This window comes from Xyrauchen texanus, chromosome 6 (assembly GCF_025860055.1).
Source record: "Xyrauchen texanus isolate HMW12.3.18 chromosome 6, RBS_HiC_50CHRs, whole genome shotgun sequence".
Classification (NCBI taxonomy): Eukaryota; Metazoa; Chordata; class Actinopteri; order Cypriniformes; family Catostomidae; genus Xyrauchen; species Xyrauchen texanus.
In genome coordinates this window covers 9651506-9673865 of record NC_068281.1, presented here as the reverse complement: position 1 = coordinate 9673865, position 22360 = coordinate 9651506, and the positions used below count along the sequence as shown (strand labels likewise).

At 37.7% G+C, this 22360-nt stretch overlaps 2 protein-coding genes across 3 annotated transcripts in view; both read right to left on the bottom strand.

Moving 5' to 3' along the window:
• LOC127645422 (zinc finger E-box-binding homeobox 1-like) overlaps positions 1-2188 on the bottom strand; it is a 32959-nt gene extending 30771 nt beyond the window's left edge. Inside the window, exon 1 of one of the 2 annotated variants that reach the window (XM_052129034.1) lies at positions 2129-2188. In XM_052129034.1, the coding sequence (XP_051984994.1) occupies positions 2129-2186 (58 nt within the window). In that variant the 5' untranslated portion in view covers positions 2187-2188. Of the gene's footprint in view, positions 1-384; positions 594-2128 lie in introns of those variants that run through there. The other variant, XM_052129035.1, reaches the window with a different exon arrangement.
• Positions 2189-12133: 9945 nt separating this feature from the next.
• The window catches only part of kirrel1b (kirre like nephrin family adhesion molecule 1b), a 58452-nt gene continuing 48225 nt past the window's right edge, over positions 12134-22360 (bottom strand). Inside the window, exons 11-15 of the mRNA XM_052128863.1 lie at positions 19465-19681; positions 18796-18903; positions 18126-18250; positions 15985-16065; positions 12134-12819 (exon numbers count right to left, since the gene is read on the bottom strand). Coding sequence (XP_051984823.1) covers positions 12268-12819; positions 15985-16065; positions 18126-18250; positions 18796-18903; positions 19465-19681 — 1083 coding nt within the window. The 3' untranslated portion in view covers positions 12134-12267. The remainder of the gene's footprint in view (positions 12820-15984; positions 16066-18125; positions 18251-18795; positions 18904-19464; positions 19682-22360) is intronic.

Here is a 22360-nt window from a genome sequence, read left to right as displayed (position 1 = left end):
TCAACAAGCGAGAGCAGCCGCCCCGCCCTCACTGCAGCAAATAACGGTCCACACCGCCATTACATAAATACCTTACGGGGAAAACTGGGTAACGGAGATCTGCTTTATTTCAGACCAAAAACAGCGCCAACAACCACCTTATGCGCGACTTTAGTTCCTTATTAACCCCATCCGAGCACTTTACGGCCACTGAAACTGGACGCGCGAGCGTAAAATAAAAATAAACAAAACAATCAGTGTCCCAGCAAAGAGCGGGCGCCTTAAATGTCACCATGAAAGCAAAAGAAAAGAGAACAACCAGTAATCTGAGCTGCAGACACACACGGGTGTGATGCAAAACGTTGCGACATGCACGTCTGATATCAAACACCATCTTCTCTCTACCTGCACAAGTTGCCATTTGCTGTGGAGTGTGCTGGGCGCCTCGTTCCTCTCGCTTCTTTTGGGCTGATCGTGTTTCACACACCGTTTCCTTTCCGCCGTTTGTGTAATCACTGCTCTGGAGACGAGAGGAGTGTGATGAACGGTAAAAGAGGACATTGGCTATCTCCGTTGTCTCCTCGCCGTTCAGGTAAACACGTTGACGGCTCCTGCGCGCGTTACGTCACCGGTGTCATACGCACGCGCAGGAAAAGGTAGCGCGCTGCTGCTATTCACGACTGCACACTGAACTGTATTACCAGATTACCGGAGAAGTTATTTAAAGAGAGCGACATCTAAACACAAGTCATCATCCGTTCAGTACGGGTTACCAAGCAAGAGGAGACCATTACAATATTGACCAAGGAAAAATAGTAAACTGGGCATTTTAGATAATGAAGTGCATAAAAGCATTTAAGAAATTAACTGGATAAACCCAATATAGTTATTTGACGTTTTTAACTACAGTCAGTCATACAATTGCTATAACAAGGTAATGCCACTAAGTGTATATTTAACGAGAGATGTAAACAATACGTTTTCCAATCGGTTGGGAACAGAAAAACAATGATATAAAGCTGTAACTCATAATTTTAGCTTATAATTTCTTAGTACATTGCCTTGCACCAATAAAGAAAAAGCACTTTTAGAAAAGTGAGAGTGTTCATTGGCTATTTTAAAGAAATTAAAAACCTTACTTTTTATCATTAAAAAAAAGAAGGATATTCCCTTAAGTTGGCACAAAAGCTTTAATTTAAGATGCAAGACTTGACGATGTTATGTCTTATATTAAGATTTGTCATATTGAAAAATAGGCCATGCAAAAACAGTAAACTGGTCATTGTAGATTACAAGCCATCTATCCTTTAAGAAATTAACTAAATAAACTTGATAGCGGACTTCCTTAAAAATATATCTGCAGTTGTCATATTATTGCTATAACAGGGTAATGTCAATAAATGTGTGTTTAACCAGAGATATGAACACACATTAGGTCGTTTGAAAAGAGAAAAACAATAGCATTAAGCGCTGTCGATATGTTTCAATAAAGAAAATAACACATTTGTAAAACTGAGTGTGTTCTTTAGGCTACTCTTTATAAGGTAAAGCATTATTATTATTATTATTATTATTATTATTATTATTATATAAGTTGCATATATTTCGAAACGCATCACATTTCGAAATCAAGACTTGACCCTATTGTGTCTTCTATATAAAAAAAAAAAAGTACATGGAAATTGGCGTATGACAACATCAATGGTCAAGCCACTTAACAGAGAAAAAATATTCAGATGCAAAACAAAGTTCTTTCTCCCAAAGCAGCTCACATGTTCTGTAGTTTTGAAAAAAATTAAAGAGACAGCCATGTTTGCCAACTCTGCTGCACAAATTTCCGATCAAAACAAACGCTGAGAGACTAAATTGTGTCTGGTTCTGCAGTCGTTAAGTGAACATACAGCTCTTAAAGCAGCTACTGCATGAGAACGGGTGGAAAAGATGTGCGTCCTTCCGTATAACGGTCCGGGCAGACTCAGGTATAACGGTGCAGCACACTGGGACAGCCTATTATCCCACACTCCACAACTTCTTAAGTCGCCATTAAACGAGTCCAGAGGTGGAAAAACAATCCGGAGCAAAATTTAAACAACTTTTTTTCCTCCTTTGAGCTTTCGTGTGCAATCTGATTTCAGCCGGAGGGACTCACCGTTGTTGCGTCGTGGCTGTGACTGTTTTCTGCGCTGACACCTGGAGCCATCCGCCATGATTTTTGCACTGAGTGTAAAAGCGCTGCCTCGCGGACGCGGAGTGATCCCCCTGGGTTTCCCCCTCCATTACCCCCTCCCCATGCCAGGCCCCTCTCCGCACCTGGTTTACGACATTCTGCTTGCTTTACGACATCACCTTCAATGCAAGCAGAGAACGCCTCTCGTTGGACACTATGCAGCCCTCCACCATTTCTTACAAATCAGAGTTTAAATAGAGCTTTTCGATACAAAATGTTGTAGTTTTTACTTCTTTTATTTAAAGAGTGTGGGGTCGTTTTAAAAGTTTTCAACGGCCTATAGTGTAATTGTAATATCAGCAAGCGCCCCCGACTGGCATGGAAGTCCGATGACGTAGTTTAACTTTTCAATAGCCAAGTTATAAATCTGCGAGTGCACATAATGAACGTTTAGTGAACCTACACGCCTGTCTCCCCTTGTAATCTACGCCCCTGCAAACACGGACAATTTTTGCTATTGCATTTGGAGGTCGATGGGCTGAAAGATTTAATCTTTGCCAAAAAAAAAAAAAAAAAAAATGTATGTTACAATTTAAAGGGTTGGAAAGAGTTACTGCATTGCATGGACTCTTTGCACGATGTTGTTGAAATTTGTATTAAATTAACATAACATTAAATTACATTTAAAGTTTATTTTAATATTAATATTGCTTAAACAGGAATACCAATGAAGCATTAGTAATATAAATGCTCATTTATTTTTTTTAATGGTTTGTAGCTTTGCATTCCTATGACAGCTCAAAAGAGAGCACCTTTAAAAATTGTCAAATTTGTTTTTAAAATAGAAAATAATTCATTCACGTGTGGCTCGAGGAAGCCTTAAATGAGAGAATAAAGTGCGCTTGTGTGGTTAACTCAAGACATAATCTAAAATGTACTTAACATTTTATGTACCTAGGGTCATATCATACAGAGCTATCTGTGTTTGCATGTGCATGTACTCATGGATTCACACTGGTCTGTGTTTGCAGAACATTTGCAGCTATAATACCTGCAGTATTATGCAAACAGACCAGCTTGAACCTCCGTCTGTGAAAAGCAACACAAATGCTGGTTTTATGCACAGCATCAAAATAACAGTCATAATAATCAGAGTAAAAATACTCTTTAATTAGTATAGATTTTTAGGAATATTAAGTACGAGTAAGTATTAAGTGTTAGTCCACGTCTAATATTCATTACCTGTCATTAGGATGTGACTGTATATTGACATTCACAAAAAAAAGTTTACCATAGCCTACCTACACAAAATGCCAGATTTATACAGAGTCATAGTGTGTGTGTTCACTATTTTCTCAATATTTCACCATTTCTAAGAGCACTTTGCTGTCCTCTGCTGGTAGAAATGACTCAGTGCAGATATACCACCGCAGATGACTGAAAATGAATTAATGACATGGTTTTGCGCCAATATGAAAGTGAAACCAGTCAATCGAGGCCAAATGAGCTGAATGAGTGTCCTGTGATGTTTAGGTGGTTGATCGTGAATAGCATAGATGTACCATCACTCATGTTGCCTAAAAGGGTAAGTGCATGATGGTAAATCCTACAATTTGTGAATAAGAGGGTACAGTTGGGTCTGCCTTTGTACCATAAATTATATGGTCCATCACAAAAGCCATTGTCCATGTTAAGTTTTCAAAGACCACATATGTTATCCATGGCACTACTAGATTATTAGAGCTTTCATTTATCTGGTGTTTGGCCTTATCGCCTACCACACGCTTTTAATATACTCAGGGTTTCCAGATAATAGATACAAGACCCCAATCAGAGATGTATACACAAATTAGAAATATTTCACCTTATGGCATAAATTAATTTATGCAATCTGGCAACCATGCATGAGTGCGCGCGCTTTCTCTCTCCTATTCCAAAAAAAACAAACAAACCTAGTGCTCAATAGTGCAATATTATGATCAAAGCAGTGTTGCTAATTTAGCGACATTGCTGCTGGATTTAGTGACTTTTTGACCCCCCTTAGTGAGTAAAAGTGTCATCTGGTAACTAGCGACAATTTTAGCGACTTTTGTAGTCTGCTTTAGCGACATTCTTCCACATCTGGTGACACAAAAAACAAGCTATTTCGTGAACAATGTCTCATTTTTTGTCTGTGTTCTAGCGTCCCCCTGTGTTTCAAGTAAAATGACTGACCTGCATGCGTTCAGGAGTTGGAATTACTGTATGTGCATGTGTTGTTGTTGTTAGCATTTGTTGTGACAATCTCAGCCCCAATTCATGTGCATGCACTCTGTTTAGAAAAGAAAGTCAGCCTACAATGATAGAAGAGCTTTGAGAAATTATCTAGCAGGGCAAGAGAGAGAATGGAATGGATATTAATCCCCGATCTATAATAGAGTATAGAGATACGTTTTTTTTTTTTCAATAATTCAGTTTAATTACAAAACAAAATAAATAAATAGAAATCCCCCACTGTCAGAATGTCTGACCAGTTCAATTAGTGATAGCTGAACGATTAGTAGTTAAATACTAATTGTTAAATGTACATATGCAAATTTGACGTGTTACATTATAGTGACGTCATCATGTGATTTTTCGCTACTTTTAGCGCCATTTCAGCGAGCCTTTGGCGACTTCCCATGAAAATGAGTTGGCAACACTGGCTCAAAGAAAAGTGTGATCCATAGTAGCCACTCCGTGTCTAGGATGCATAGTGCTGTTTAGTGCCAAGTCTGCGAGCCAACCTTTTCAGTGACAAACAAAACAATGTTCTAATGTTCTGAAGTGATGCGAAGCTTCGACGCTTCCGGTGTGTGAACATCTGTGCGCTTCCTGTTTACTTCAACGTTCCACGTCCCCCCACGTCACACTGCAATTTCAAAACCCACTTTACAGAACATAATGCCTGGATTAATGTCATATGGTGTTTTAAAGTATCCAATGACAGTTCTTCAAAATTAAGTTCAAATTTATATTAAAAATGTCCTCTCAAATGTTTAGTTGTTTAATTTGGTTTATGTGGATATATCACAGTAAGCAACAGGATGAGGACAGAAGACAGAAAGACATTTCTGATAGGGAAAAAAGTTTGATGATACGCAATAAGCAAATATTTGATAGTTTGCTATTAATGTGAATTTTTATTTAATGGGGTGTATTTGGTTTGATTGGATAAGATGAATTTGGGTGGGTAAACAAACACATACAAGAATAAACATTACACAAATAGAAACATTAGTGTTTAAGTGAAAGCCCATATGGTTTGATATTTTTGGCATTTAGAATACAGTTGGGTCCCTAAGTCCAACAGGCGACAGGGACAAAGAAGGATTTGATGATTCAGATATCACCACCTGCAAGCCTGCACATCCTGCTGCTGCATTCACCTTGATTCTGATAGATGACACTGTGGATGTTACCAAATTTGTTAAAAAAAAAATCTCACGTGGAAGCATGACCGTTCACACTTCAACCCCCTCACTGATGTTGACTCTTTATACAAATGTAATGAAGCAGCAGAAAGGTCACTGATAATTTACACACTAGATTATTTAAAACTGCTACTATTAAATTATTTATGTGAGATCTCCCCTCTTATATCAGTAGTAAATTGATGTTAGCAATAGTGGTCACTGTTGTATGATGATAAAAATTATTATTTTGTCTTATATTGCCAAATTCTAAAATGTGTTTTGCAGAGGAAAATAAGGAGAGTTTGGCTGTAGCTCGTTTCACTGTTGGTAATGTGGAAATATTGCCGGCACTCCAAGTGACTGAAACTCATGAGAGACCCCTCCCTCTTTGTTCTCATAAAACATAAATTTTCTCCCTTCCCTGATGGTGCCCCTAGTGCTGCTTTTCTTTCGACCATTGACTGCTGCACAAAAGCAGAAAATACCAAATATCCACCTGATTACAGGAAATGTTCCCTTGGTAGAGGTACTGCTAGCTCCTCTAGGCATTATTCCTTGTTGAGAAGAAAACAAATGGACAAAATATTAGAACAAGATTGCATGTTTTGTAGCTTCTCTTATACACAAGTATTTGATATGTAAACCAACAGGGTGATCAGTATCGCGACTGTACATTATCCCCCTTATTACCCTACTACAACCAAATTGTATCATCTTGTAGATTAGTCCACTAAGAAAAACAGCCAGTCAATCAGCCTAGCAATGAACACTGAGTGCAAACATAGAAGTATAAAATAATTATATAAAATGATTAATATTAATCTGAAATCCACATTTTTTTTTTCTATTGGCTAGTTCACTAACATATTTAGCTATTGTGTTTTTCTCTGTTTTTTTTCTCATCCAGCTCTTTGTGGGACTTAAGTTGTTCTGAGCAATGATTTCGTGTTCTTGCTTCAACATGGGCCTTTTGCCATCAACTAAAAGTTTTATGCAGACCATAAAATTAATTCTGAACTCCCCCAAGGCTATTTTTACTATAATGAGTATGCATCTTGAGTTGCAGGATTGCACCAATTGTGTTTGGTAGAGAGAGAGACCGTGAAGTGACATGAGAGATGTAAATATAGCGCCGGAACATAGCAGAATAATGTATTCCAGAGTTTTATGTGTTAAAATGATTTTAGTGTGAAAAAAATTGCTTAACACACGGTGGCCTGGAATATTCGATTCTGATTGGTCAATGGCACCATCTAGTGGTCTGATCTTGCTCATAGTCTCTGCATGAGACTATGAGCAGTCTCATGCAGAACCTGTGTTCTAGTAATAGCACCAACTCGAAGTGTAGAACCTCCTGCTCACAGATTTTCTGGTATGACCTCAATTCCGAACATTCCAATTAGATTTTTATTCTTGTCTTTCTATTAATATATCGACTCTTCTTAAAAGTGTCTTCCTCTGTTTCAATCAGAATCAGATTTTTTTTTCTTTCTCCCCAATTTGGCATGCCTAATTCCCAATGCGCACCAAAGTCCTTGTGGTTGTGTAGTGACTCGCCTCAATCCGTGTGGCAGAGGACAAATCTCAGTTGCCTCCGTGTCTGAGACTGTCAATCCATGCATCTTATCACGTGGCTTGTTTAGAGTGTTACTGCTGAGACATAGCGCGTGTGGAGGCTTTACGCTATTCTCTGTGACAGCCACTCACAACTGGCCACGCGCCGAGAGCAAGAACCACACATTATAGTGACCATAATGAGGTTAACCCATGTGACTCTACCCTCCCTAGCAACCATGTCAATTTGGTTGCTTAGGAGACCTGGCTGGAGTCACTCAGCATGCACTGGATTTGAACTTGTGACTCCAGGGGTGGTAGTCAGTGTCTTTACTGGCTGAGCTACCCAGGCCCAGAATCTGAATTTGTTAAGCATAATAGAGATAAACTCATTCAGAGAGTTACATCTGTGATGGAGATTGCTGACTGTCTGAAGAGCACAGATATGACTGCAGATGAAATGTACAGTTAACAATCCACAGCAAGCGAAAATGAGAATCTTGTACGATGTTCTTCATTCCGGAGGATCTGACGTGAAAACTGAATTTTACAAACTGCTGAAAGAGAAGGAACCCCACCTGGTAGATGAACTGGAGTCTTCAGCCTAGTTCAGTAGGCCAAAACACAAAGCAACTTTCAATGATTTTATGATACAAACCTACCAAACTTTGACAAGTCCAGTGATAACGTTTTCCTCAGAAGTGGTCATTGTAGCAGTCCAGTACCTTGAAAATATGATTTTGTTTCCAGGCAGAATGGTAAACACCTGTGCATCCTGACTCCAAGAAGTTGAGTGTACTGTTAGTCTGGCAGTATTACTGGAGCTTGCAATTTTTGAATGCTAGTTTTGGGTCAAATATTCTGTTACTGGTCCATAAGTGGGACTAGTTCCAGCCTTGCGTATGTACAGTATATTCCCAAATTCCATTTGACTTCCTAATGGCTTGTCTGAAACATTTTCAAGCATCGTTTTTGTTTTTCTTGATTTAAGTTCACTAAATGACAAAAAACAACATACAATACCAAGGTTCTAAGAAAGAGATGTTTTTATTTGAGAATACAGTGGAAAAATAACCACATATAAAACAAAAACTGTAATATTTCTTTATGGGAAAAAGCAAATGAACAATACATATTTCATATGAACTGTCCATTTTTCAAAGATGAATAAAACTGTGAAATATACAGTGACAAAAATCATAAGCACAGAACCTTTTTCATCATAAAGAAGTATGATGAAATGGAACTGAAGTCACACATGCTTTCACACACACTCTTTTACACACACAAATGATCACTGATCCTATAAACTCTCTCTTATACTTACAATATTGCACATTCATTCTCTTATTTTTCCAACTCTGAATTGTACATTTACTCGTTTGTGGTTTATAGTCCCATCTTCAGTAAAAAGTGCTAAATAGGTCTCGAAACCATTATGAGATATCCAACATATTTAATATGTAGATATATAGAGAATATATAAAGTTATCAATAGTTTAAATTGTTGGCCTACTTACATTTTCAATAGATGCAATTATTTCAATTTCAAAACAGTTTTAATGACTCCGCTCCAATAAACTTTTCACTGAAAAACATCTAGTTAATCAACCAAAGAGTGCTGCTAATTTGTTGAAACAATTCATATTCTGATCATTGCATATTTTGAACTTGAAAAGTTATTGGCAAAAATCTGGACCAAGGGTCAATTTGAACTCAACAACAAAGACAAATATTTTGCATTAATGTTGAGTGACTGAAAAAAAGCCTGCCAAATGATTAGAGCTCAGACAAATGGTGCCAAAGAAACTGAATTGCTTCCATTTTAGAATTATTTTAAACTTTGCTGTTATTATCTGGATCAGCTTCCATTGACAGAACATAGAAAAATGTACAAACCCGAAATTTCTCCACGTTACTTACCAAAAGCCATTCCATCTCAGTTTTTTTCACCCTCCTAGAAAAGTACTATAAAAGCGCTTTCAAATGCAATTTACAAATATGGAAAAGCACACTACTCTACTTTTGAAAGTGTGAAGTACAAGTACAAGGTAATTGAACAAACCGAGATTTCACATTCAAAATGTTCCTCCACATTACATGAGCAAAAACTCACACTCGCACACATTTATAAACACTTAAAGTGTCAAATACTTGTGAGGTTTTCTTGGAAGGAGGCAGAGCGTGTGTTCTGAAAAAGAGTCTGTAAGCTCACTTTGACACTTTTTTTTTTTTTTTTTTAATAAATATCCTAAAATGTTACATAAACCAGCTTTCAGAGTTAAAAGCACTGGTGGCATTTACCCAGATACTCAGATCTCCAAGACCATCATAGTCAGAAGAGTCCAAACAGGCAGCAGACAGCTAATCCTACGAGGAGTTTGGGCAGTGCAGACATTAATCTGTATAAATAGTGATAGAGTGGCCCATTTCCACTGAAGTGAGTTGTTGGTATGAAAGTTGAACATATGGGAATTTATTTCACAAGTGATTGTCAACAACTGTAGTAATATTCTTCAACTGAATGATTTGTTCTGCAGTGTTACTTTCTTTTTCTTTTACGTACACAGTAAATTATACAATCAATGTGATCCCAACTGAAATGGCCAAAATGAACAACATCATATCTATTATGTTGAGTGGTGGCACAGGTCTTAGCAGGGTACACTCGCTGGTCCAGTGCATAGCAATCAGGCCTTCACTGGGCTTTACTCCTAGATGTATGGCTTCTGGTGCCCTCCAGCCTTTATACTGTAATTCTTCGTTCTTTCAAGAGTAGCCAATAGTGGAGAAACCATGGAGAAACCATCCAATGACTGCTGGCAGTGTCTCATTGTGGTGCAGAGGTATGGACATGCTGATACAAGAAGGAAGGGGATTCCTTTTAGAAATGGGATTTGCCACTTCTACCCATTCTGCCACACATTTGCAGACAATTTCAGAAAGGAGGAAGGATGGTAAAGTCATACACTGTAAATAATCAGAATTTTCATCTTGTATTCCAAGGAAATGTCTAAGCATCATTACAAAAAAATACATTTACATGAAAAGCAAAATTGCTTAAATTGCAGTGTTAAGACTTGTTTTTGGAGAACATCTCTAATGATTAAGTTTAATCAGTAAACTCATTAAATATTTTTCTTGTTTTAAACCTAATTAATAAAAGTGCATAAATCTCACTAAATATTGCTAGATTTATGCTTAAAACAAGAGAAAACTATTTGAAAATGGGGTAAGAAGAATAAACTTAATTTAAGATAAATAAACAATAAAGCTGTCAAAATGAACGGGATAATACATGCAATTAATTAAAAAAGTTTAACACTTAATTTGACTTTTATTAAGGCATTTACCAATTTGACATTAGATTCGGACATTTTATTCAGCTCTGTGTAAGTTCTGAACGCTAGGGATGTGCGAGACTGGTCGCCTAAACTGTTCTGATGCTGCTAGTCGACACTGGAATTACTAGTTGGTTAATATTTCCCTCCATTAAACTGATCAACATTTGTACACATTTGGCTTTATATTTTACTGAGGCTGTGCTTTAATTACTCACATCTTAGATCAATGGCTAATGCATGGCTGCACGTTGTTAAATACGCTCAACTTTTCTTCTCTCGTAGATTTGGTTTAGCCTACCAAGTTAATCATTTTCAACAATGTACTGACTTTTTTAATATGTTAAGTAACTTTTACTTGATGAATTCCATTTAGAACAGGCTGGGTTGCTCTGTTGGTCCTGTTATTCATTCAGTTGTTTTCAATAAATATGCCTATTAAATATTCCCTAAATTTGATTCAGTGAATGCATGTCATGTTCTGTATTTAATTTACAATGATCATAATGCAAGGTGAGCACGTCGCAGTTAAATGCCCCTTTTCAGTAGAATTTAGTGTCGGATTTGGAATAGATGAAACATTGTAAAATGGTCGCATAAAGAATTTTTTCAGTTTTCTGAATGTTGGTTTCTTTTTAGACTACTCGACTTCAACATATTCTTTTAAACGTCAGTGAAATTAGTCGACACAAACAAACACAACAGGGATGTGTCAATGATCAAGCGATGTGGAAAGGACCTCTTAACGCTATTTGTTGTACAAAACATGCCCATATGGGACTTGTGACCGAAATCGATTATTTCAGTAATCACAAATACTTATGTAAATCACATATATATATATATATATATATATATATATATATATATATATATATATATATATATAAAAGAATAAATAAGACGATTTTGCTGTAGCAAAGTGGATAGCCACAGCCTTCTATCTGTGAAATATTGCGGAAGATGAGAGTTTAAGAGATTTTATGTGCATTGCAATGAATATGCAATCTATGGGAACTAGTTAGTCCCCATAGACTAGTCACTTAGACTTTAGGAAACGTATAATATTACTTGAGTTGGTGCTATTTTAGTGCATTTCTGTCTTTATACTGTGGAAGCCTTTGTTTGGAATATTTTAATAAAGCAATATTGTTACATATTGTTTTGTTTTCTTTCCAAGGAAGAAAATAAATGCAGTTTTACAGAAAAATAAGTATATATAGATTAAAATTTATGGTGATTAACTATGAAACGTTATGCAATTAATCATGATTAAAAATATTCATTGTCTGACCACACTAATAAATAAAACAATCTTTAAGGAAATTCTGCCATCATTTACTCAAGTACGTTACTTATGTACATTCCACAGAAGAAAGGTTTGGAACAACACAAGGGTGAGAAAATTATGACAGAATTTTTAATTTTTGGATGAACTATAAAATCTTAAGCAAATTTGCTTCTCAAGTAAATTGATTTTGTTGTAAGATTGTTTTTATTGGAAAACAAGACAGATGTTGGTTAAGAATGATTATTACACTGTGACCTGCATTTTCCTCTTCTGTTTCAGTCATTTTCTTTTAATCAACTGTAATTTGGCACTTTTTCTCTCAAAAATATATCTTGTTGATGTAAAGGTAAACGCAGTGTGTGTTTGCACATTGTTGATGGAGAGAGAGTTTGGGACCATAACTGCTTGACGGACTGGTGTGTAAAATGAGAACACAACCTCTGTGTACTACGTACGTATTTGCATCCAGGGAAGTGCATCATGTGATAGAAAGTGTGTGTCTCACACATGAGTCTGCATTCTCTGCGTGTGTCTCTGAGAGTTCTCCGTAGGAGGGGTTGAATGTGGATATTGGGCGGAGCTGGTGTATTTTCCTACACCAGTGTCTTGCCCCACCACTTGACTTGTCCCCTGTCCCGTAGGATACATTTCATAGGCTGGTCCTGCCTCCAAAGGTGGGGCAAACCCCATCCTGTACTGAGGTGTCGTTGAATAAGCATAGCTGTCAAAAGCAAGTGGATTGGTTGATTCCAGCAGACCACGCTCTCCAGAATAGTCTGTGGCCTTGGAGATGGGGTTGGGAGGGGCTTGGATTTGTGACGCCCTGGCAATGGTGTTAAAATGGACGTAAGTGTTGTGTGCCATTCGAGAAGCCGGGCGAGGCTCGTAACGGCCGGTGGGCGTGGGGTGTATGTTGGTCACTGAGCTGCCGGCTGAAGCGGAAACTGAAGCAGGATTAGGTGGTCGGAATTCTTGATACAGCAGGGAGCGGGTCGAGGTGCGAACCTCATCATGCGTCGTAGCTCGAACGTTGTAGTAGCCATTAGTGGGGTCCTGGAATGACAAACATACAGTATTCTTTCACTGTCCTTACACTTAATGAATACCCTAAGTCTAACCGATAGTTTAAAAATCAAATTCGACATGAAAAGCAATTTTTTTCTAAAGCAACCACATCAATTCGCGTTGCTGCTTTGACGCTTTCATTTTTCTTTCACTTTCGTTTCGAGCATCTTTAACCGGGTTCGAACTAGAGGTCTTCACAGGTCCAAAAATCTGTGCCTAAACCGAAAGAGACCCGGAAATGTACTACCCGGACCCAAACCCATCTATTATTTGAAAGCTTGGACTCATACCCATGCAGAACTGAGAAGTGCCGGACCCGGAGGAGCCTGTCTATTATTTGAAAGCTGGGACCTAGACCCAATCGACACCGCTTTCACAGCTGATTGCTATTAACAAGTTAATCTACAAGTTGTGAAAACAAAACTTTTGTGTGTTACCTAATGTAACGTTAGTAGCCTTCTCCCCTGTGCCTGGCTGTGATGCATATAATCCATCCATGTTACCAAGAAAGTTGTTAAAATACTTCAAGGTTTTCTGTGATTCCTCTCTTGCTGATTGAAACAGCATAGCTAATCCACTCATTATTTCACCTTCAAAAGTTTGCTATCATGTGCATTAACTCTGCTCTGCCTCTGATGTCACTTAGCTCGATGTGGCTCCGCTCCATTTTTCACCTTATTTCCTGGCCTGCACTTTTTCATCCTAATTTTACAATGTTGGCAGTTACAACACAGCACCATCATCATCAGCGCTGTCTGATCACGGCCGGGGCTTCTAGGATCGTCTCGGGTATTACGCGTAATGTTAAACAGACCCGGGACCCGCAGCAATAGAATGGGATGGGTCTCGGGTCCTCGTGTTAGGGTGGACCCGTGAAGACCTCTAGTTTGAACCGCAGTCTTCTGAGTCAAAAAAAGCATAGTAGCCTATGTGTCTATGTGCATGTAGGCACCGTGAAGAGTAAATCTCTGTGTATTTGTACAGATCTCTATGTATGTTAATGTACTCATTATATAAATGGGGATGTTTGTGTATTTTTTAAATCAGTGTGAAAAAAAAAAACAGTAGGAAAATAAATTTCTATGTAAATCATATGTAAATCCATCTGTACGTATTGTAAATCATTGCATTCAATTCACTGGCACAATATACGCACAAATGTTTTACATAAAATACTCAGAAATTAGTTTGTGTTTCATGAATGAGGCTCATTGTACCTGCAGTACAACCAGGGTCCAAAATGAATGCTGAGCAAATGTGATGAAAAATATATATATTTAATGAGTTTACTGCAGCACATTAAGGTAAACAGATTTTTCGTGCTGTCCATAACTAAAGTGTTTGAACACAGGATGGGGCTTGAGCTCTGAGATTCTCCTCTGGACTATTTGACTAAAGTAAGAAATAGAAAGACAATTTTTAAATAATAATTGGTATAGGCATTTTAAAATGTAAAGGTGGTGAGATGGCATAGGAATTTTCACCAGTGCGATGGAAGCAGCCCCTTATATATCATTGGTAAATGATCCTCCCGAACTTATGTTTGGAACTTAATATTTATATGTATCCTCATGCGACCCCACGTCCACATGTGTGGACATTGTAACTAGGCTTTGCTATATGCAACACATAATTTAAATTAATTAAAACAAACTGAATACTGTTCACAAGACTCTACACTGTCATTTAAGGGTTACACTTCTGGCGTACCACATCATGTGACACAACAGCATGCGTTGACATACAGGAAGCGCTGCTACAGGTGCAGCGCCAACAAAAGTGCCTCTGGTAAGAAACCGCTACGTTTTTTTTATTAAAACCTGTTTGGTTCTAAAGGGTAGTGCCTCTAGTTTGTTTGATATGTGGCTTTAAAATATCCTAAAAGCATATTGATAAGCAAGATGTTCACATATGTTGAAATTAGGACTGCTTTCCCTCAAAAGTAAAAAAAAGTTTCAAAAGTTATTTTGAATATTTTTTAACATTAACACATCTGTGGGTCAATTCGCTTCATTTTAATATACATTTTGTTATTGTTCATTATAGTTCATTATCACTGTACAATATGGTTCTATTCATTAACATTAGTAAATGCATTCATATACACGATCAGAATGCTGTTCTGAGATGCATGTTGGAGCTGTTTTGGTGGCACGAGGGGGACCTAAACAATACTAGGCAGGTGGTTTTAATGTTGAGGCTGATCAATGTATTTTTACTATGCATTTTCACATTGAGAATAAATGTATTCATGCAAAAGCTAAAACATTTTGCTTTCAGAGGATTTATATGAAAATACGGTGCATTTCTAACTGTTCCGAGACCAGTGCAGACAGACAGTACACTAGAGGTTAAGTCATTCGCTAAATAGGGAGCAAGGGAGCAAGGATGCATCCTATAGCTTTCTATGCAGCTAAGTACATTCTATACTAAAATACAACCAAAAGTTAACTTTTAGGCTGCAGATGATGTTTGGACCACTCAACACATTTAGCAGACATGGGATAATGATAATCAGAACATAGATTCAGAATTGTATAATATATCATTTTATTTTAACATGGTTGTCCGTGATTGGATGATGCTGGCCATTACTTTTAATAAGAATGATTAATTCAGCTTTATAGAAAATCAGCTGTAATGTCTATACGTCTCAAAAACATGAATAACCAACACTCCTGGACACATAATAAACTATTTGATGAAATAAATCTGACTTTCTATTGCTTGGTATTACTTAAAATTTCACAACTTAGTCCTGCTGTCTACATATGTATTTATGAAAATGAAGAACAAAAACTTTTTTTGCTTGTTTTTTTCTTTAGGTCCTACTAGTAAAAAATCAAAAAGAGAAATGAAAATGCACAGAGCAGTCACGTGAGGTCTTAGGAAGATATCCCACGTGACTGCTGTGTGCATTTTCCATTTCCAGTTTTAACTGGGTTAAATGTTCCTATGTCGGAGTGGTTGTGATGCTCAAACAAACAGAGCCACATTGTAGAGACTTTTTGGGGTAATCAACCTACAAAAGGCTACTTTACAACTATGCGCATATTAAACTGGGATAGGGGAAAGTATTTAATGCTGAAAATGTTATATGCATCACTAAAGGTAGCACTCATTTTATGTGTGTGTGTGGACTCTGTTTCTTACCTTGGGCTCATACTCCTCCACCTTTGGCTCCAGTGTGTCACTTTGTAAGTCTTGCTTCATGTCCATGTCATCTTTGAAAGGCTGGGTGGAGGGAGAAAGGGAGACAGAGGGAAGAAACTAAACCATCAAACAACAAAACACACACACGGAGAGAGGGAAGAAGAGAAGGAGGGAGGGGGAGGAAAACAGGATATCAGGTTTATCAGAACTGAAGAATAGATGTTCTTTAGTTTGTGGTGGAACAGGCAAGAAAGTGTGTTTTATGACTGTTGACTTAAAAAAAACTTTACAGGCATACGACAGGAACAGTTAGAAAAGCTCAAATGTATTTATTTATTTATTTTATGTGCATAAAATATTTTAGTAACACTTTACAAGAAGGTTCTATACATTAACATAATGCATTATGTATCATGAACTAATAATGAACAATAGTTTTATTAGACAGCATTTATTAATCTTGGTTGTTAATTTATCAAATTGCTTTGTTAATGTTAGTTCATAATGCAGTACATAATGCATCATATTGCATTGTATGTTTACAACTTTTAATGTAAGAATGTGTAGACAACTGAAATTAACATTGTGTTAACTGATGTTAATGAATAACACCTTATTTCTAAAGTGTTACCATTTTTATGAAATAATATGACACTGTCATTGTTAAGGCCTAGAAAAAATATGGAGTCACAAATCTTGTACTTTTCTTTTTTAGGTTCACCTCAAAAAGTGCTTTCTCTACTCTTTCACAGCTTGAGAATAATATCAAGACTTTAAAACTTCAGAATGAAGAGTGTGTAATTCTCTCTAAATGGATTCTTCCTGTAGTGCCTCCTAAACTCATTGTCATTGTAGAGATTTTCCTTTTGACAAGGAGGAGTGCAGGGCCAGGCCATGACTATGAACGCCCGGCCCCCAATCAGGCTAATCAGCCAAGGAGAGGGATGGGTGCAAAGAGATGTGGCAGTTCAGGAGAGAGAGAGAGCTGCAGGCAGCTGCCCTGTATGCATATACGTTTGTGTGTCTTTGTGATTAAGTTTATTAAAAACATTTATTTGATGCTTCATCCGGTTCCTGACCTCTTCCTTGTCAGACGTTGAAACTAATTAATTGGCCAGAGTTTCCAGTCAGGTATTATTTTGGGATTTCAGAGGTGGAGAAACCAATCCATTGGTGATTCTATTGAACTTGGTGAGATATGACATCTTAATCAATATATTGTTTGTCAATGTGGCTTGTTAGGGCAAAATTTATTGCAACACATCATTTCATTGTCGCTCAAAGTTAATTGATGACTCTTGTATATGCTAATTTTCAATTAAGTATAACAATTACAAAGTTGAAATTTCAACTCCAGTTCTCACTTAATGTGCTCTTTTCTTCTTAATCTCATTTTTCTAAATGTATTTATTTTGTGTGTTCACAGCAAAATAGTAAGTCTGACCTTAAAGGAATAGTTCACCAAAAATGAAACTTCTCTCATAATTTACTCGCCCTCATGCCATCTCAGATGTTCATTCATTTCTTCAGCAGAACACAAATTAAGATTTTTAGAAGAATATTTCAACTCTGTAGGTCCATAAAATGCAAGTGAATGGGTGCCAACTTTTTTAAGCTCCTAAAAGTACATATAGTCATCATAAAAATAATCCATATGATTCCAGTGGTCTAATTAATGTCTTCTGAAGTGAAACGTTATGTGTGTAAGAAATATATCAATATATTTTTATTTTTTTTCTAATAATGTTTGTTGTACATTGACGAGGGTGAAGTTTAAACTGCCTCTCCTGTGAGGCAAGCGCAAAAGCCTCCTCTGCATAGATACTCATCCATTGATACCTTATTAGCAGCTGCTTCTGTGGGCTGCAATATTGTTTCCACACAAAATGATGACTATATGTACTTTTAGGAGCTTAAAAAAGTTGGCACCCATTCACTTGCATTGCATGGAAAGCAGAAATATTCTTCTAAAAATCTTAATTTGTGTTCTGCTGAAGAAAGACATTCATACACATCTGGGATGGCATGACAGTGAGTAAATTATGAGAACATTTTAATTTTTGGGTGAACTAATCTTTTAATATCAAGCTTATTTCAAATCAGACAACCTGGAAGTTTTGGTTTTTGCTAAGGATACTCACGGAATACATAGCCTTTACCATCCGCGTTGCTGTGGAGGCGCTGGCGGTCTCCTCCTCAAGATTGTGTGTCTCCTTGTTGACCGTTTCCACCTTAATGTCTGGCTTCAACGTGACTCCACGACGTCCTGGAAATGTTACAGTCAAGTCAAGTTTTTTCCTGGAGTAATCAGGGGTTAAGTTTCATACTCCATATTCATTTTATTCTTACCTTGGATTGAATTTACAACATTTGTGTTAGCAGGCTAGTTTCATAACTGTGTTCTGAGAACACCTTCACATAGTAGCATGAATCATTATACCGTGTTTTACCTAATTAAAACTGATATTTTGTATTTGATATTAGTTCATCCAAAATCTGCGATTAATGTGAAAAAAAAGCATAAAAACACTTTTACCAAGAACCTTTTACCATAATTTACCAAAGTTTTTTTCTTGCTGTCTCCTAGCCACAAGAGGACACCAAACTACATAATAATGTTAAATCAAGCTGCAACCACTTAATTTGTTTCTTTGTTTGTTTTTATCCAGTTTTTAGAATATTGCCTTAAATTATTTGTATTTTCATTTTTATAATGTTTTTTGAATCTCATTGATAAACTAGATAGATTTAAAACAAACAATTCAAATGGAACACGTGCCACAAAAAAACACGCACACACTGTGTACTCACTGCCTTTGCGTTGACGATAAAGATAGAATATCAGAGCAAACAGGAGGAGAAGAAGCAGAATGGAAGATCCAACAGATCCAACTGCTATCACACCTACAGGCACTATGTCTATGAGAGAGAGACATTTATAAAGCCTACAGACAGTACTGATAAAAGAGAGAGACAGAGAGACAGGTATAATATCTACAAGCATGATATCTGAATGACAGACAAGTATAATACAGAAGCAAAGTCTTATAGAGAAAGAGATGGGTACAAAATCTGAGAGAGTAGTTTAGTATATAATATATATGGGGTCTATAGACATTATATCTTTTTTAAAATTTTCTCCCCAATTTGGAATGCCCAATTCCCAATGTGCTCGAAGTAGAGACCATCAGTCCGCACATATTATCAACTGGATTGTTGAGCGTGTTACCGCAGAGACATACTGCGTGTGGAGGCTTCATGCTATTCTCTGCGGCATCCATGCACACCACAGAGACTGAATCACATTAAAGCAACCACAAGGAGGTTAACCCATGTGACTCTACCCTCCCTAGCAACCGGACCAATCTGTTTGCTTAGGAGACCTGGTTGGAATCACTCAGCACACCCTGGATTTGAACTTGCGACTCCAGGAGTGGTAGTGTAGTAGAGAACTTTTGCATCCACTGTGTATATTCTGACCTGTCTCCTCTAGGGTGATGATCATGGTTCCTGGTCCAAAAGTGTTCCATGCAGTGCAGTTGTAAGTAGACTGGAAGTCAGATTCCATGATGCTATTGATGGTGAGAGTGGAGAGAACAGCGCCCCCCTGTGACGCAGGTCTGCTCTGTTCCACTGTGTACCTCTCTAACAGCGTCCCTCTCTCTTTTTCCCACACATTCTCCTTCCAGGCCCAAACCTGTATAGAGAAACATGCATAAATACACAAGCACACATTAGCAAACAGAGAAAAGTGAAAGTAATTCTTGAATTCTGAAAATACAACAGCATCTACCTTATTACAGGTACAGGTATACCTTTGGGGCGTTTTCACACCTGGCTCGTTTGGAGCATTTGTTTCAGAACCTGGTGCGTTTTTCACTTCGTTTAGGCATATATGAACACGGCAATCACACTCGGATTAGCTCCAAATCAATCAGACCGATTGCTAATAAACCCTGGAGCGGTTCACTAGTGGTGAAAATGCAATCCGACCCAATAGACCAACGAACCAAACAATAACCCATATAAAAAACCAGGAATATATCTGATGGATCTTTGGAGAAGACAACTGTAGGTCAGCACGTCACTGTAATTAATAATCAAAACATGGAAATCCTTTTCAGCGACTACATTAGACATAATTGCTTGTTTAATGTGGAAGTTATTTAATGATTCCTGAGGTAATTTTAGTAGGATCGCTTCTCTCTTTCGGATAGCGGCAGAACACAGGTTGGACGGCAAGGACGGTAGGATCAGTAACTTTAAGACTTCAGTGTCATCTGAGGCTTAGCCCACAGTCCATATTATAATATAAAAATAAGAAGAATCCTTCCATGACTTATACATGTCCACCCTACCTGTCAAAAATGTATTATATTAAGCACAACATGGCACCAGTTCAGAACTTTATATAAGCAAATGCCAGATGCACAATAAATGGATCAAACATGCTTTCATTTAAATTGCAGAGGATCAAAGCAAACATTACATCTTGTCAGCTCATTGACCATGTGCAGAAACTAACGCTAACAATAAAGTAAAAGTAATTTAACAATTTAAATTTGCAATTGTAATTTATCATAATATTTTGTGAATAAAGTAAAAATTACGAAAAGAAAGTCGAAGCATTATGAGATTAAATTGGTAATATTTTGAGAATAAATCGAAAGTAAAGTAACACCAAAATGATGTTGTGGACAACAGCAAAGTGGAGCATCTGGGCCTTTACATACAACACCACTAACCAGGGAGATAACCTTACTATGCAACCGAGCTGAATTTGTGGGAAGTTTTTGCAACCTCTCTGTTCATGAATGAGGTGTGTATTAATACAGGAGTTTTCAACATGTGGGTGCCTGTCAAGGGAGGTGCGAGATATAGGCTTGCACTCATGTTAAGAAAAAAATTATTGGAACTGCTGTGAATTATACTGTATATGTCCATATCAAGATATTGTATGCAGTATCATACCATCAGCTACAGTATTATTTAGAGAGGAAAACCCAACAACAACACCGAGCGGGACTGCGCAAATCTGTCTGGTTCTTTCTCCTAAATAAATAAATGTTCCTTCAAAACCGGTGAATAGTTCAGATACTAATAACTCTGTGCTGATGAGTCAAAAGACCATGGCTATTCTAAAGTATGAATTAACTACATCCTCCACATCCATCTCTTGTATTAATGAAGCTGCTGGCTCGGCGTCTGTTCTACTGTTGTGATAACAATTCTCTGTTTTGCCTAATACTGAGATTTTCCCCCCTCCAATATTTCTACTTTATTCACACAATATACAACTTTAATCTCACAATGTTTTATTCTAATAATTTGTACTTTAATCTCATAATGCTACAACTTTATTCCTGTCATTTTTACTTGATTCAAAAAATATTACGACTTTATTATCTAAATCTGAATTTTTTTTAATTCAACGTGGCAATAAAACACCATTGTGGGATCACCGATTTCAACAGAAATCGATTTGTTTATTCGATTTGTTTATTATTAAAGGCTCGTAACATGCTGATTAATAAAGACACATTTAGAAGGGAAAAACGTTTTGGTCTAAAAGGTGCTTTGAAACCACGTTAACTCATGCGGCGCTTTATGTCTACACACATGCAGGGAAAAGAGGCAACGCGTGCGGAGCGGGACAGGGCAGAAATGATGCATGTTTGTTGCTAGAGAACAATATTCAAGATTACAGTGCAGAAAGATCAGAGCTGTTGTCCACATCAATGGAAGTGGAGTGTAGTTCTAGCGGGAAGACCAGCAGGTGTACATCATCACATCATTAGCTGGGTAACTCCTAGCCAATCGCACGTAAGCCAATGCTTTATAAGTCCGCTCACAATCTATCACATTGCTGTTTCGGTGTGCTAACAATGCAACCTCCACCTCCCCACCACCACCAGTTGAGCCCTGTCCCGCAGGGGGATAGGCTCCTCGCCCCTGCCTCCTATCTCCGGCAGGACATGACGGTTCCGGGTACAACTCCCTCGGACTGCCGGACGGGCCCTACGCCAAAGAGAGAGACATCACCTCCCGTTCTACATCTATCAAATAAATGGCATCTCAAACTTCACTCAAGCCTGCGTGTCTTCCCGATAGAACTGTTGTTCTGTCGTGCTCTTCACTAGAGACGATGAGAGAGCGAAACCGTTGTCATGAAGTCTTGCGGAGCGGATAGAATCAATCCGGTGTCCGAGGTAACCTAATCGTTAGCAAGGCAGCTAGCATTAGCAAGTTCATCCAGTCTGACCCTACGTTACCACTGGCACGATGTGAGCAAAGCTGAGAGCGTTTTCAATTCATTCTTATGAAAGCAGAGCATCATTGTTGTAAAGGATTGTGTGAAACAGTCCAGCAGAGGGTG